At 34.3% G+C, this 13,474-nt stretch overlaps 3 protein-coding genes across 3 annotated transcripts; all 3 read left to right on the top strand.

Moving 5' to 3' along the window:
- The first annotated feature begins 849 nt into the window (after nt 1-849).
- On the top strand, nt 850-4,361 carry LOC120462006 (dual specificity protein phosphatase 13A). Its single transcript, XM_039650404.2, has 3 exons — nt 850-977; nt 2,219-2,436; nt 3,745-4,361. Exons 1-3 carry the CDS (start codon nt 850-852, stop codon nt 3,954-3,956), a joined length of 558 nt encoding a protein of 185 aa, XP_039506338.1. The 3' UTR covers nt 3,957-4,361.
- Nucleotides 4,362-8,353: 3,992 nt separating this feature from the next.
- Nucleotides 8,354-9,969, top strand: LOC120461989 (dual specificity protein phosphatase 13B). The gene is made up of 3 exons (XM_039650382.2): nt 8,354-8,529; nt 8,695-8,915; nt 9,430-9,969. Exons 1-3 carry the CDS (start codon nt 8,399-8,401, stop codon nt 9,630-9,632), a joined length of 555 nt encoding a protein of 184 aa, XP_039506316.2. The 5' UTR covers nt 8,354-8,398; the 3' UTR covers nt 9,633-9,969.
- Nucleotides 9,970-10,757: 788 nt separating this feature from the next.
- LOC120462012 (dual specificity phosphatase 29) lies at nt 10,758-13,378 on the top strand. Its single transcript, XM_039650414.2, has 3 exons — nt 10,758-10,906; nt 11,812-12,029; nt 13,114-13,378. Exons 1-3 carry the CDS (start codon nt 10,782-10,784, stop codon nt 13,317-13,319), a joined length of 549 nt encoding a protein of 182 aa, XP_039506348.2. The 5' UTR covers nt 10,758-10,781; the 3' UTR covers nt 13,320-13,378.
- The last annotated feature ends 96 nt before the right edge of the window (nt 13,379-13,474 follow it).

The following is a 13,474-nucleotide window of genomic DNA, read 5'->3' as shown; positions in this document are numbered from 1 at the left end:
TTTTATCTGTGGGAAACAACAGAAGTAGATCTGTAAATCTTCATGCTGTTTATAGTGTCTGTTAATTTCCAAAAAGATCTTACAGAACAGGTGAAACTCGAAAAATTAGAATATCGTGCATAAAGTTCATTATTTCAGTAATTCAGTAATTCAACTTAAAAAGTGAAACTAATATATTATATAGACTAATTACATGCAAAAAGTAAGATATTTCTAGCTTGGATTATGGATTATAGGATTATATGGATATATGGATTATAGTTTATGAAAACCTATGAAATCTTATGAAAATGATTAGAAGTTTTTCATAGTTGTAAGCCAAACCATAATCAAAATGATAACAAATAAAGGCTTGAAATATCTCACTTTGCATGCAATGAGTCTATATATTAAATTAGTTTCACCTTTTAAGTTGAATTACTGAAATAAATGAACTTTTGCACGATATTTAAATTTTTGTGTACGATTTCCAATGCACCAGTTTTTAAATTTAGCTGAATGCAAATGTGAAAAAGATTTCTGACCTTTAGTAAAAGATTATCACTGAACATTGATTTAAATTCTAGACACTTTATGGTCTTTTAAATGCAGTTTTAAATGCATTTCTGGAGCTTGGCAGATGTGGTGACTATAAACTATGAACAAAAAAGGCATAAGCATCAAATAATCAGGTTATCCAAGTCAATTGTGTACGTGTGTGTACATATCTGAGTAAGACTATCTGCGCACTAAGGCACTAAATTGGGTAACAGCTGTTGTGGCGGATCAGTCAGAGAGCCTCGAGTCCGAAGCGCCGGATCTTTATAAACACACTGTCTTCATCTATCTAGCGGATAATTCAGGAAAGAAATGATGGCCCGTAAATATAGCAGGAAAGAGTATCTGTCAGTCAAGGACCTGGAGAAAGTTTTGAACTCGTGTAAGTTAAACTTGCACCAAATCGATGAGGTCTGGCCAAACCTGTACATCGGAAATGTGTAAGTATAAGCTGCTTAACGCCTGAATCTCTCGAGTCTCTAGAAATCATATTAATACTGTTTTAAATGTCACCGGCTGACTTCACAAGACATTGAGCTACACATTGAGATGTACCTTTATACAGTAGTGGTCAAACTGTTGTTTGTTTTTGACCCTACAAAGTTTGATTAAACTATGAATATATGAGGACATTTTTGTTTTAAATGTTTTTAAGGGAAGAACAAAACACTAAACTTGCTTAAGGTATTTATCTGAAAAATGATTTGGCTAAAAAAGTAAAGCTATAGCAAAAAAGTACAGCGACAGATTTTATTTTACTATGCAAAAAAAATGGCAAAAAACAAGAAGCTGAAAGCACACATTGACTACAACATTATCAGTTGTTGTACTTTTTTTTGTATGTGTTCATAACGTATGAAAGCCGGGCTAAAAGTTGTTGCACGATTTGCATTTGATCACAAATAAAAAAAAATCGACACCAAGCACAACTGTGCAATTTGCTTTAATGCATTTTTAATTATATTTGAATAAAGAGTGAAGATCAGTTTTCCTAAATAACTTTTGACCACTACTGTTTATCATTCTTCATACTCCCATGATATACACAATATTAATCTTGAACTGAACTGTTTAGGTCAACTTCAAACTACTTTCCCCAAAACATTTTTCATCCATAATGCATTTCTGAGTGAAACAGGATATTCAATAAGGTAAAAAAGGCGGGACTTAAATTTGTCCATCGGCTGTTGATTGGATGGCGAAAAAATTGCTGTTTTATACTAAAATGAAGGTGAAACATGGTTGAACTCTTCCTTACATTCTTAAAAATAAAGATTCTTTATTAATATCGATGGTTACATGAAGAACCTTTTCATTCCACAAAATGTTCTATATAAAAATTATATAAATCCATATAAGATTATAGATTGGAAATAAGTATTTAGGCTTTTTTGTGTCATCTCTGACTATTTATGTATTTTTCATGTATGACAAAATACTGTTTCATATTTTTTTATATTTATTTAAGTGGTCAAATAAAATCAATCAATCAATCAACATCTATATAGTGACTCTTTAGATTATTCAATTGTTCTTCACACTAAGTAAAAATCACTGAAAGGTTCTTTGAGGAACGAAAAATGGCATTGCTGCAAAACAAAAACAAAAAACTTGTTAAGAGAGTAAAGAAAGTAAACCAGGTCAGTTTTAAGCTGTATCATGTATAATCTTGTCCCGTCAGAGGAATAGCGCAGAACCGAAGCGCCCTGCAGAACCTCGGCATCACTCATATTCTGAACGCCGCTCACTCCAAGAGAGGAAGCATCGGGGACCAGAACTACTACGGCACGAGTTTTGTGTACTGCGGTATCCCCGCTGACGACTCTACGCACTTCGATTTGGATGTTTACTTCAAACCGGCAGCAGATTTTATTCACAAAGCTCTCAACTCTCCTGATGGTAAGAAATCCTTGAAGAATTCACTCAAGGTCCTTGCACAGGCCGAAATTCACTTACAAAATTTTTAAAAATAAATAAATAAATACGACCTCACGTTATGTCAATCACGCTTGCACACTGAGCTCTGAATTGTCAAAACCCCATTCAAACCGCTTGCTAAAGATGCGAAAAACGCAAGAAAAAAAAATCAAACCCGATCCATTTTTTAATGATTTTATAATTTTTGGAGGCAGTGTGCAAGCGTGATTATATGGAAGCTTGTTTCCGCCATTCAATAAAAATAAATAAATAAATAATTGCGACTTTTTATCTCACAATTGCGAGATATGAAGTCAGAATTGTCGCAATTGCGAGAAAAAAAAAGACAGAATTGCGACTTTTTATTCACAATTGTTGACTTTTTTTCTCACAATTGCGAATTTAAATTTTGCAATTCTGACTTCATAACACATAATTGTGAGTTTATATCTCAACATTCTGACATCTTTTCTCACAATTGTGAGATATAAACTCGCAATTGCGAGTTATCAGAGTTATCAGAGTTATCTAAGGGGGAAAAAAGACTAACTTGTTTTCCCCCTCAGAATAGTTTAAATTTCACAATTCTGACTTTACAACACGCAATTGCAACTTTATATCACGCAATTCTAACTTTATATCTCACAATTCTGTCTTTGTAACACACAATTGCGCCTTTATATCACGCAATTCTGACTTTATAACTCGCAATTCTGAGAAAAAAAAGTCAGAATTGTGAGATAAAAAGTCGCAATTACCTTTTTTATTTTTCATTCAGTGGCGGAAACAAGCTTCCACATGATTGACATAACATGAGGTTGCATTTATTTTTTAACATAACGAAAAAAATGTGCAAGGGCCAATCAAATCAACATCAAACCTAATTACTTTCTAAACACGTGTACCTAGACTTACTGTGTGTAATTAATCAGTGCATGTAATAATCTTTCATATATATGTAGTAACTTGCTCCGCCTCTGTAAAAACTTTTTTTTTCGGGTGACATCATGTAGGTTATACGTGTTAACCAATAGACAAATAGCTATTTAGTTAGACATTCGGCTGCTTCTGTAACTGATGCAGCCTGTCTAAAATTGTGCTAAATACGGCAACAATATCAAATAATGATTTTTTACAAAAATGAATGGAATATGTGTACATAATAAACACATTCAGGTCAAACATACTGATACAAAACACATCACCCGGTGAAAATTGGTAGAAAATTGCAAGTCCTGTCCATAATTTTGGCATTGTTATTGTATGTTGTATCTTATCTCTTCCTTACAGGAAAAGTTCTGGTGCATTGCATCATGGGAATGAGCCGCTCCTCATCACTAGTGCTGGCGTACCTGATGCTCTATCATGACATGCCTCTGCACACGGCTTTACGGCGCATCGTCCAGAAACGAGCCATTTATCCCAACAGAAACTTCCTGGCTCTGCTCCTGGATCTGGACCTGCAGAGGAAGAGGAAACACAGGAGATGTGTTCTGCTATGAACCAACAACCACATGATGAACGATCATAACACCACGTCCTAACCAGGCCGGAGACGTGACAAGTGATTTGTCTCTCTGCACTGAACAAGAGAACATAAATGCTATCGACCGAATTAATATGCATTATATCGTGATCTGGGTGAATACTCGATTCTGATTGGCTGCAGGGTGTCCATTAAAAAGATAATGGACACCTAGTAAAGGAGTTCTGGTGAAACTGACTGTTTACCGTTCGAAATTAATAAATAAATGCGCTGGTGGCATCAGCTGTGAGTAACCATAGCAACAGCTGTGAGTAACCATAGCAACAGGCAGGCAAAGTATCCGTTTACAAAGTATTATATCAAAACAAACATCTAGTTAGCCATTATAATATATGCCTACCTGCGTGTTTTAATTATAGGTTTAAAAAAAAAATGAAAGTGTAACGCCCATGGCTTTATCGTTAACTCTCTGGCTCGTAAGTTAGCTAAACTGAAGCTGAGCGGACTATAAACAATCTCCGGTTGCTAAATTGCCAGGGAAACCAAGTTATTGTTTGTAAAAACTTTAGAATTAAAATATAAACTAATGTTTTAAAAATGTGTTATTTGGCAAGTGACCATAGTATAAGCGGGTTAAATGCCCATCGAGGTGTATTAATGGATTAATTAACCCTTACATAATGACGAGCTGGAATTTGGACCAATGAGATTTGACTGTGGGTGAAGCTACATAATGCAAGAATCTAATTAAAATGGACTATCACAGCAGTCAAAAATTATATATATGTAAGCAATAAGGTAGGAGAGGCTGTGCTGTATTGTGAATAAGTAACGGCTGAAGGGCGTTGTTAGGCTCGACTCGGAGCGGAGTAACCCCTTCAGCCGTTACTTACTCACTTGCCTCGAGTGCCTTATTGCTTTTATAAAGCGGTTACCACACAATAAAAGTATTAAAGTAAAAAAAAAAAATGTATTAGTGCAACTTTCATGAAGTAAAATCACTAAAAGCCGTCCTTCCGCTAGAAAAAATAGTCCCTGACCATGAACAGCAACAACACTCCAATGTGTAATATGTAATAAAAAAAAACACTACATAGGAACTGCAGTGTTGCACAGTGATACACAGAACCATTGGGTGAAGCGGTCATAGCCGTGTTTTATCATGAATAAAGCACAGCTATTGACCAATCAGAATCAAGGATTGGAACTAACCGTTTTCTAAACATCCATATTTATCTTAAAAAGGCTTGAACATGCACTTCATAATATATGCAAACATGCATTTTAGAGATAGTGAAATGTTCAAGGGATTATTTTAAAGGGCGTTTTGTAAATATACACTCACTCTTAAATTCACGCTCAGACAAACACAACACACTACCTCTATGTACAGCGAACTCTAGACCATCACACACACACAACAGGACCAAAACACCACAGGATCATAAAAATGTGACATTCACTGCCGTTCAAATGTTTAGGGGTCAGCAATTTCAAAGTCAGCAGTTTTATTGTTTTAAAGTCCCTTCTGCTCACTGTATTTTATGAAAAATACAGTAAAACAGTAAATAATATTTCGGTTTAAAATTACTTTTTAAAAATATTTTTTAAAAATGTCATTTGTTCTTGTGATCAAAGCTGAATTTTATTTTCAGCATCATTACTCCACTCTTCAGTGTCACATGACCCTTCAGAAATCACTCTAATATGATGATCTGATGCTCAGGAAAGATTTATGATTATTAATAATGTTGAAAACAGTGGTGCTGTTTTTTTTTTGTTTTTTTTTTGTGGAAACTGTGAAACATTTTTCAGGATTCTTTGATGAATAGAAAGTTTAATCTTGTGTAACAGTATAAATGTCTTTACCGTCACTTCCGAACAATTGCTGAATAAAAGTATTATTTTTTCAAAATCAAACAAATCTTACCGACCTCAAGCTTTTCAACAACTATAGTGTTAATATGTTGCAAATGTCATTAATTGTTCACAATACACCAACATACATTAAAGTAAATAAAGCCAATCTTGAGTTCATTTCAGAACATATTCTTTCTAAATAGATCTGTACACTTTGATTCTTTGAAATATATACATTTTTTAATGAAATAAACAGGTTATTATAAATAAAAAGCAGCTGTGCAGCAAAGCAAATGAACTCACTGTTGACTGTGAAACTCTAGTCTAGATGACGAGAACAGAGAACGTGTGTATTTTTAACTCGCCGCTGTGGGAATGAGGTTTTCTAATTTAAGCCGCTGTTACTCGGACACAGACGAGGGCGACTGCAGTGTGTGGAAATAAGCAGAAACGTCCCTCTGTCTGTATTAGTTAAAATCAGTGTGATATTACAGAGATGATCTTTTATGGTTTCATCCACTCCCTGTTGCTTTTAGATCAGGAACCCTGAAGAGAGTGTTTAGAGCAGCCTGAATCAGATTATATATACATATATATATATATATATATATATATAAATAGATGAAGTCATCAGCGTGAACCTGACATACGTGTGCATGCATACACGCTGACGAGCGGTTCCTCAACACACTGTGAGTCTGTTTGTGCTTGAAAATGTGTTTTAGATTCATTCAAATGCATTATCTTGAGTATATACGGCTAGTGGCACATATGCAATGGTTATAATGAGGTATATGGATAAATATTTGATTTACAATGTGTAAACTGTTATTTGATCATAAGCATACTTATAATGGCACTTTAACTTGATAAGTTACACAATGTGAAGAATATGAAGAAGTTAGTCAACTTTTCACCTTGAATGACATAAGAGATTAAGTCTTTGTTTTCTGAAAAATGTCTCAAATTTATTAAGTTTATACTAAAGTTTAAAGAAGCAAATAATATCTGGTAATGGGGTCAGAAAATAAGCTTTATTCAAAGTAAAAATGAGTTTAGCATTTCTTGCCCCATTGGCAGATGCTTGTTTTTGTCTTAAAGTCACTTTATTATTTATTAAAGTCATTTATTTATTATTAGATTTTATCTTGTCAGTTTGTTTCTTAAGTAAAAGTCTATCGATTTAAGAATGTTGAGATAATTTAATGAAACACAAGACAAGATGGAAATTTGGTAACAGTTAACAGCATTTATTAATCTTTGTTAATGTTAGTTAATAAACATGATCATGTTAGTTCGCAGTGCATTAATTAATAGATACAACATTTGATTTTAATAATGTATTAGTAAATTAGTTAACTAAGATTGATAAATGCTGTAGAAGGATTGTTCATTGTTAGTTAATGTAATTAATGTAGTTAACAAACATTTTCTGCAGTATTGAAATGTTTAATATTAAAGTGATTTGTAACACTTTATTTAATTTGAGGGTGAGACAAACTAACTAACTAATACCATAATAAAATGTCACATCATTCATAATGCATTGCTAATACTTTGTGTAATGTTTTGCACAAAACAATTGTTAAAAATTATGCTTTTGAGTATCAAACAGACCTAAAAACTCACCAACTAGCAGCCTTAATATCAGTTATTAATTATCAGATGTCCTTAAAGTTGAATTTTCCATTGTACAGTGGTAAAACTTGATGATAATAATTTGATTCAATCCTTCAGCTTAAAATAAGTATTCTAATAAAAATGAAAACGTACCTTCATGTTGTTTTCCATGGAACATAAAATAGGAGTTTCGAATATCTGTGCTGGTGTTTCCCATTTAATCAAGGCATTCAGTGAGATATTAAACTCTGAAAAGGTCAAAAACAGCATAATAAAGCATCATTAAAGTTTATTCTCCTGTATTTGTGCTAGTCAAACGTTCATGTTGTGATCGAGATCCAAGAGAATCAAAGGTGCTTGGTGTCGATGGTGGCTTGTAACAATGACTTTGGAGAGCTATTGTTTTCAACACATTACTACTAAAATGAATAATAAAATAATAATACAAATATATCATAATAATATAAATAATCATAACTAAGAACATTTTGCTAACGTTACATTTACGTTATTTTTTATGTTTTCAGAACGTTCAAAACATAACGTTTTTTTAAAATGTTTTAACATTCCATTTTTACTTTTAACAGAACATTCCATTTTACTTTTGCGAACGTTACTTTTGAATTTTCTCGGAATGTTCAGAAAAAAAGTAGCAACGTTTAAAAAACGTTACACAAATGTCAAACTTAACCGTTTCAGAATAAACACATTGCATGAACAATGCATAAAAATAGTTTTTGTGCTACATTACTAAAGACCAGATAAATGACTAGTCATAGAAAGGGTGACATTTCTGTCCTCAGGACATTCTATGTATAAAATTGCATGAAAATTACTACTTAAATGAATCTGTTCCTCAAATAGGACGAGAGTCATATGGACTAGTGGTGTTTGTTTTACCTTTTTGTAGATCATTTTTGGGTTCGAACAGACCAAAGGCTGTTCAGTTCTTGCAGGACGGGTGTAAAGCGGGCCGATATGCCACGCACCGGTGGAGACGGCCGGTACGAGACGCCGGATGCCGCTGACCTCCAGAGACTTCTGTGGGTCAAACCTGGAACCAGCGGCCATCTTGATGAGGTCAGACCTGGAATATACATCGGAGACATGTAAGAAAATCAGGAGTCGACTTTTGGGGAAACTAGGTTGATGGGTTGTGTTAGTATGAGCCAAATCTCTCACATTCAAAAGAAAGAGACTGTTTAGTATACATTCACTCAGGGAATTTAGAAAAAGAAGAAGTGTCTGTCTGTGTTTAATTGAATCTCAATCAGGTACGCAGCGAAGGACAAACACATGCTACAGTCTCTGAACATCACGTACGTGCTGAACGCCGCTCACGGGAAGTTCAACGTTAACACAGGGGCCAGTTACTACAGAGACACTAAAATCACATATCATGGCGTGGAGGCGTTTGATATGCCCTCATTTGACTTGAGCCCCTTCTTCTACTCCGCTGCCAAGTTCATCAAGAGTGCCATGAGCACCCCTGGAGGTGAGGAGAGGAAACACACTGATGACTGAAAAACATCAGCTAAACAAATGCAGAATTCACTGTAAAATTAAATTATATTTGACATGAAGTTTTTAGGACCATTAAGATTTTTTGCATCATGAAATTACTTTCATGAAGGAATTCTCATTATGCACAATGGCAATTTGCAATAATTATAAGTTTTTTTTTGCATAATGATATTATTTTATGTTTACCTATTGAGCAATTCTTATGCACAATGGTGATTTAAAAAAAAAAATTTTTATTATGGCTCCATATTAGAATTTGAAAGAGGAACATGTGCTTCATAGACAATGTCAAAATGCAAAACATAAAAATCGACCTATTATTTTTTTCTTTATGCAAAATATAATTTAAAAAATAATGAAAAAAAAAATAATAAATTAAATTTTCATTTTGTGAGTGAAATGTGATCAAGACATGTTTTTGTAAAAATTCAGAATTCCTAAAAAAAATGTAGTTTGTAAACATTTCTATTGTTTGTTTTTCCAAGGTAAGGTGCTTGTGCACTGCGCGATGGGCCTGAGCCGCTCGTCGTCGCTGGTATTGGCGTATCTGATGATCCACGAGGACATGACGCTGGTGGAAGCCATTAAAGCCGTCGCACAACACAGGAATATCTGCCCAAACTCCGGCTTCATTGAACAACTGCGAGAACTGGACAAAAAACTGCACTTCCAGAGCACTGCCCTCTAACACTGGACCAACACACTCACGTCATGTTTCCTGATCAGAAATACACTATAGGGACAGAAACAGAGCTATATGCATAAAGATACCCATCAGTTATGACAGAAATGCATGCTTCAGAAATCGCCTGACACACATATGATGGAATTACATGATTGATACAGGATTTAATTTCTCAATTAAAATGTTTTTTTGTTAAAAAGTTGTAAAAAAGTGTTAAAAAGTTGTTACATGTGATCGAAATATATTCTATTCCTGCTTAATCTTCAGAGTCACTATAAAGTAATAGATTCACAGGTTAAAAACACTAGGCTTTCCAAACAACAAATGGGGTTGAAAACGAAAGGGATTCATTCATGAACATCAGTCAGTCCACAAGGAATATACTTCATTATGAAAGGTTATGAAGATAAGACCAGGAATGTGAGTTCATACAAATATTTAATATATTGAAATTTATGAATATATATATATATATATATATATGCATATATTTAATATATAAAAATGTTAAAATATATAAGTCATCCTGAAATTAAATTTGATTTCATAATGACGTCAATACATTTGACCAAATACAGGTGAAACTCGGAAAATTAGAATATTGTGCAAAAGTTATGATTTTGTTGATGATGTCTCACAGCTTATGAAAACCCCAAATTCAAAATCTCAGAAAATTTGAATATTACATGAAATCTATAAAAAAAAAAAAGATTTACAGAAATGTCGGCCCTCTGAAAAGTATAATCATGCATATGTATATAGTTACATATACTAAATATATGAGTTTCACCTTTTGATTTGAATTACTGAAATACATGAACTTTTGCACGATATTCTAATTTTTCGAGTTTCACCTGTATATGTTATTAAAAGAACAAATTTAATATGTACCATCTACCTAAATGAACTCTGGAAGATTCTCAGCTGTGTCTCTCATCTATATTTACCACTTTGACACGCTAATAAGCAGAAATAGAAAACACGTATCACTTACTGCATCACACAAACGCGGCTCTACGTAGATGACGGAGCTGGCAGAAGAACCATAGAGAAACACAACGTGAGTTCAGTAACAACAGAAAGGCAAAAACACTTTAATACAATGCATTGACGTGTATATTTATCTTACATCAAGCTCTTTTATTTCAAAGTATGAGCACACAGGATGTTGGATACGAGACTCCGCCCATCTGTGACCTTTTGACCCTTCTGCTAAAGAACCGACGACCCTGCGGCGGTTTTAATGAAGTCTGGCCTAACATCTACATCAGTGATGCGTACGTATTACTCCACAATGCTCGAACGAGACACTTCTAATCTTTTGAGGTGCGCTAAATGATCTTTCATCTTTCATTATGGCAGTCGGTTTCCTAATCTAGTGTCTAATAAACCTGGCACTGTGTGTTATGGATATTGTTAGTTCTTTGAAAAATTGCTTTTGTTCCTTTTCTGTAAGTTGCGTCGGTTAAACGTGTCTGCTAAATGTATGCATTAATCTAAATAAATAAATAAATAGCTTATAAATTGTTTGACAAGAAAATAAATGACTAGTATTTTTGACATGCAGTACAAAACCTACGGGAATAAAATAATCAGTGGGAAACTAAGAACATTTTGCTAACGTTACATTCACGTTATTTTTTATGTTTTCAGAACGTTCAAAACATCCAGTTTTTAAAAATGTTTTAACATTCCATTTTTACTTTTAACAGAACATTCCATTTTTACTTTTAAGTTTTAACAGAACATTCCATTTTTACTTTTAACACAACATTCAATTTGCGAACGTTACTTTTGAATTTTCTCGGAATGTTCAGAAAAAAAGTAGCAACATTTAAAAAACATTACAGAAATGTCAAACTAAACCGTTTCAGAATAAACCCATTCCATGAACAATGCATAAAATTAGTTTTTGAGCTACATTTCTAAAGACCAGATGAATGTGAAAATCATTCTAGTTACGTTACTGGAAGAATATATGTTCATTAAATATTAGTGAACATTCTGAGATTCAGAACATTCACGAGTCATGGACTATATAAATCTTCTTGGACTATATAAATGGCTAATCAGATTTAGCCATTGTTTGACATGATTGATCACCAATGCAATTAGTTCACATGCATCACATGACCGATATTGTTGAGTCAAGCTTGATTTGAGAGCTACTGCATTCTCTCAGTCCAACAGCAAGAGACAAGACGCTTCTACACCGTCTAGGAATCAGTCACGTCGTCAACGCTGCACACGGACCCACTCACATCGACACTGGAGCTGATTTCTACTCGGACTCGAGCGTAGAGTATCATGGCGTTGAGGCACCAGACAACAGAGACTTCGACATCACACCGTTTTTCTACCCCACAGCCGGTTTCATTCATAAAGCTCTGTCCCAGAAAAGTAAGACATCGTGCACTTTCATACTTAGAGAGTTTGCATTGTGTACACACACACAGCATGCTTCTGTGATATTTAATAACGTGTGGGGAGATAAGGCATTTAAAGGAGTAGTTCACTTCAGAATTAAAATGTCCTGATAATTTACTCACCCCCACGTCATCCAAGATGTTCAGGTTTTTCTTTCTTCTGTAGAAAAGAAATGAATGTTTTTGATGAAAACATTCTGTTTTTTCTCCATATAATGGACTTCAATGGGGTCCAATGGTTTGAAGGTCCATTGCAGTTTCAAAGTCTCGACACGATACCAGCCGAGGAATAAGGGTCTTATCTAATGAAAGCATCTGTCATTTTCTAAAAAAAAATAAACATATACTTTTTAATCCCAAATGCTTGTCTTGCCCACGACTTCATGCCTTACGTAATCACGTTGGAAAGGTATGATCACACGATGTAGGCGAAAAACAATTTTTCTCCACCAAATCATCCGACATCGTTGCTTTTCCTTTTATTTTTATTATTTTTTAAATGGCATTTGACTTATTCCTTGCACTTTCGCTTTGTAAAAACAAGATCTGTACTTCTGACAACGTCACGCGTGACCTTTCAACGTGATTACCCATCGCAGGGCTAGTGCAAGACAAGCATTTGTGGTTAAAAAGTGTATAATTTTATTTTTTACATTTTTTTTTAGAAAATGACTACTGGTTTGCCTGAATTGAACTGAATTGACCCCATTGAAGTCACAATATGGAGAAAAAATCCTGTAATGTTTTCCTCAAAAACCTTCATTTCTTTTCGACTGAAGAAAGAAAGAAAGACATGAACATCTTGGATGACGTGGGGGCAAATAAATAATCAGGAAATTTTAATTCTGAAGTGAACTACTCCTTTAAACTGACTATTTACTTTCCGAAACACACATTTCAGGTCGTGTTGTTGGGAATGATTCATCATCAGTGACTTCGAATACAGTGCTTTACTAATTGGCTAGCATGCGAATAGTGTTTCACGTCCGTGACTCTACAGTCGTCTTTGAGATTTGTTTGACATACCATGTGTGATGGTGGTTTTATTTGTTTTCCAGGAGAGGGGAAGGTCTTGGTTCATTGTGCCAGGGGAGTGAGTCGTTCAGCGACGTTAGTGTTGGCGTATCTGATGATATACGAGAAACTCACCATCGCAGAAGCCATTGATGCGGTTTGCTCCCACCGAAACATTCTTCCCAACGCTGGATTCCTTCAACAGCTCCGTCAGCTCGACTCAAACCTCAGAGGAGAGACGGGATATTAGTATAAACTAACAGGCAACTGTGTTCACACAAATTTAACAAAATGTAAATAAATCATAGAACTGAAGTTTACAATATAATATAGAACAAGTGAGTAGGAAAATTATGGTTTAAGGAAAATAATCCAAAATCATTGGTTTCAGTTTTTCATTTGGGT

Source organism: Pimephales promelas, chromosome 17, assembly GCF_988280905.1.
Source record: "Pimephales promelas chromosome 17, fPimPro1.hap1.1, whole genome shotgun sequence".
Taxonomy (NCBI): domain Eukaryota; kingdom Metazoa; phylum Chordata; class Actinopteri; order Cypriniformes; family Leuciscidae; genus Pimephales; species Pimephales promelas.
The sequence above is the reverse complement of the archived record's forward strand: the minus strand, read 5'-3'. Positions and strand labels throughout refer to the sequence as shown.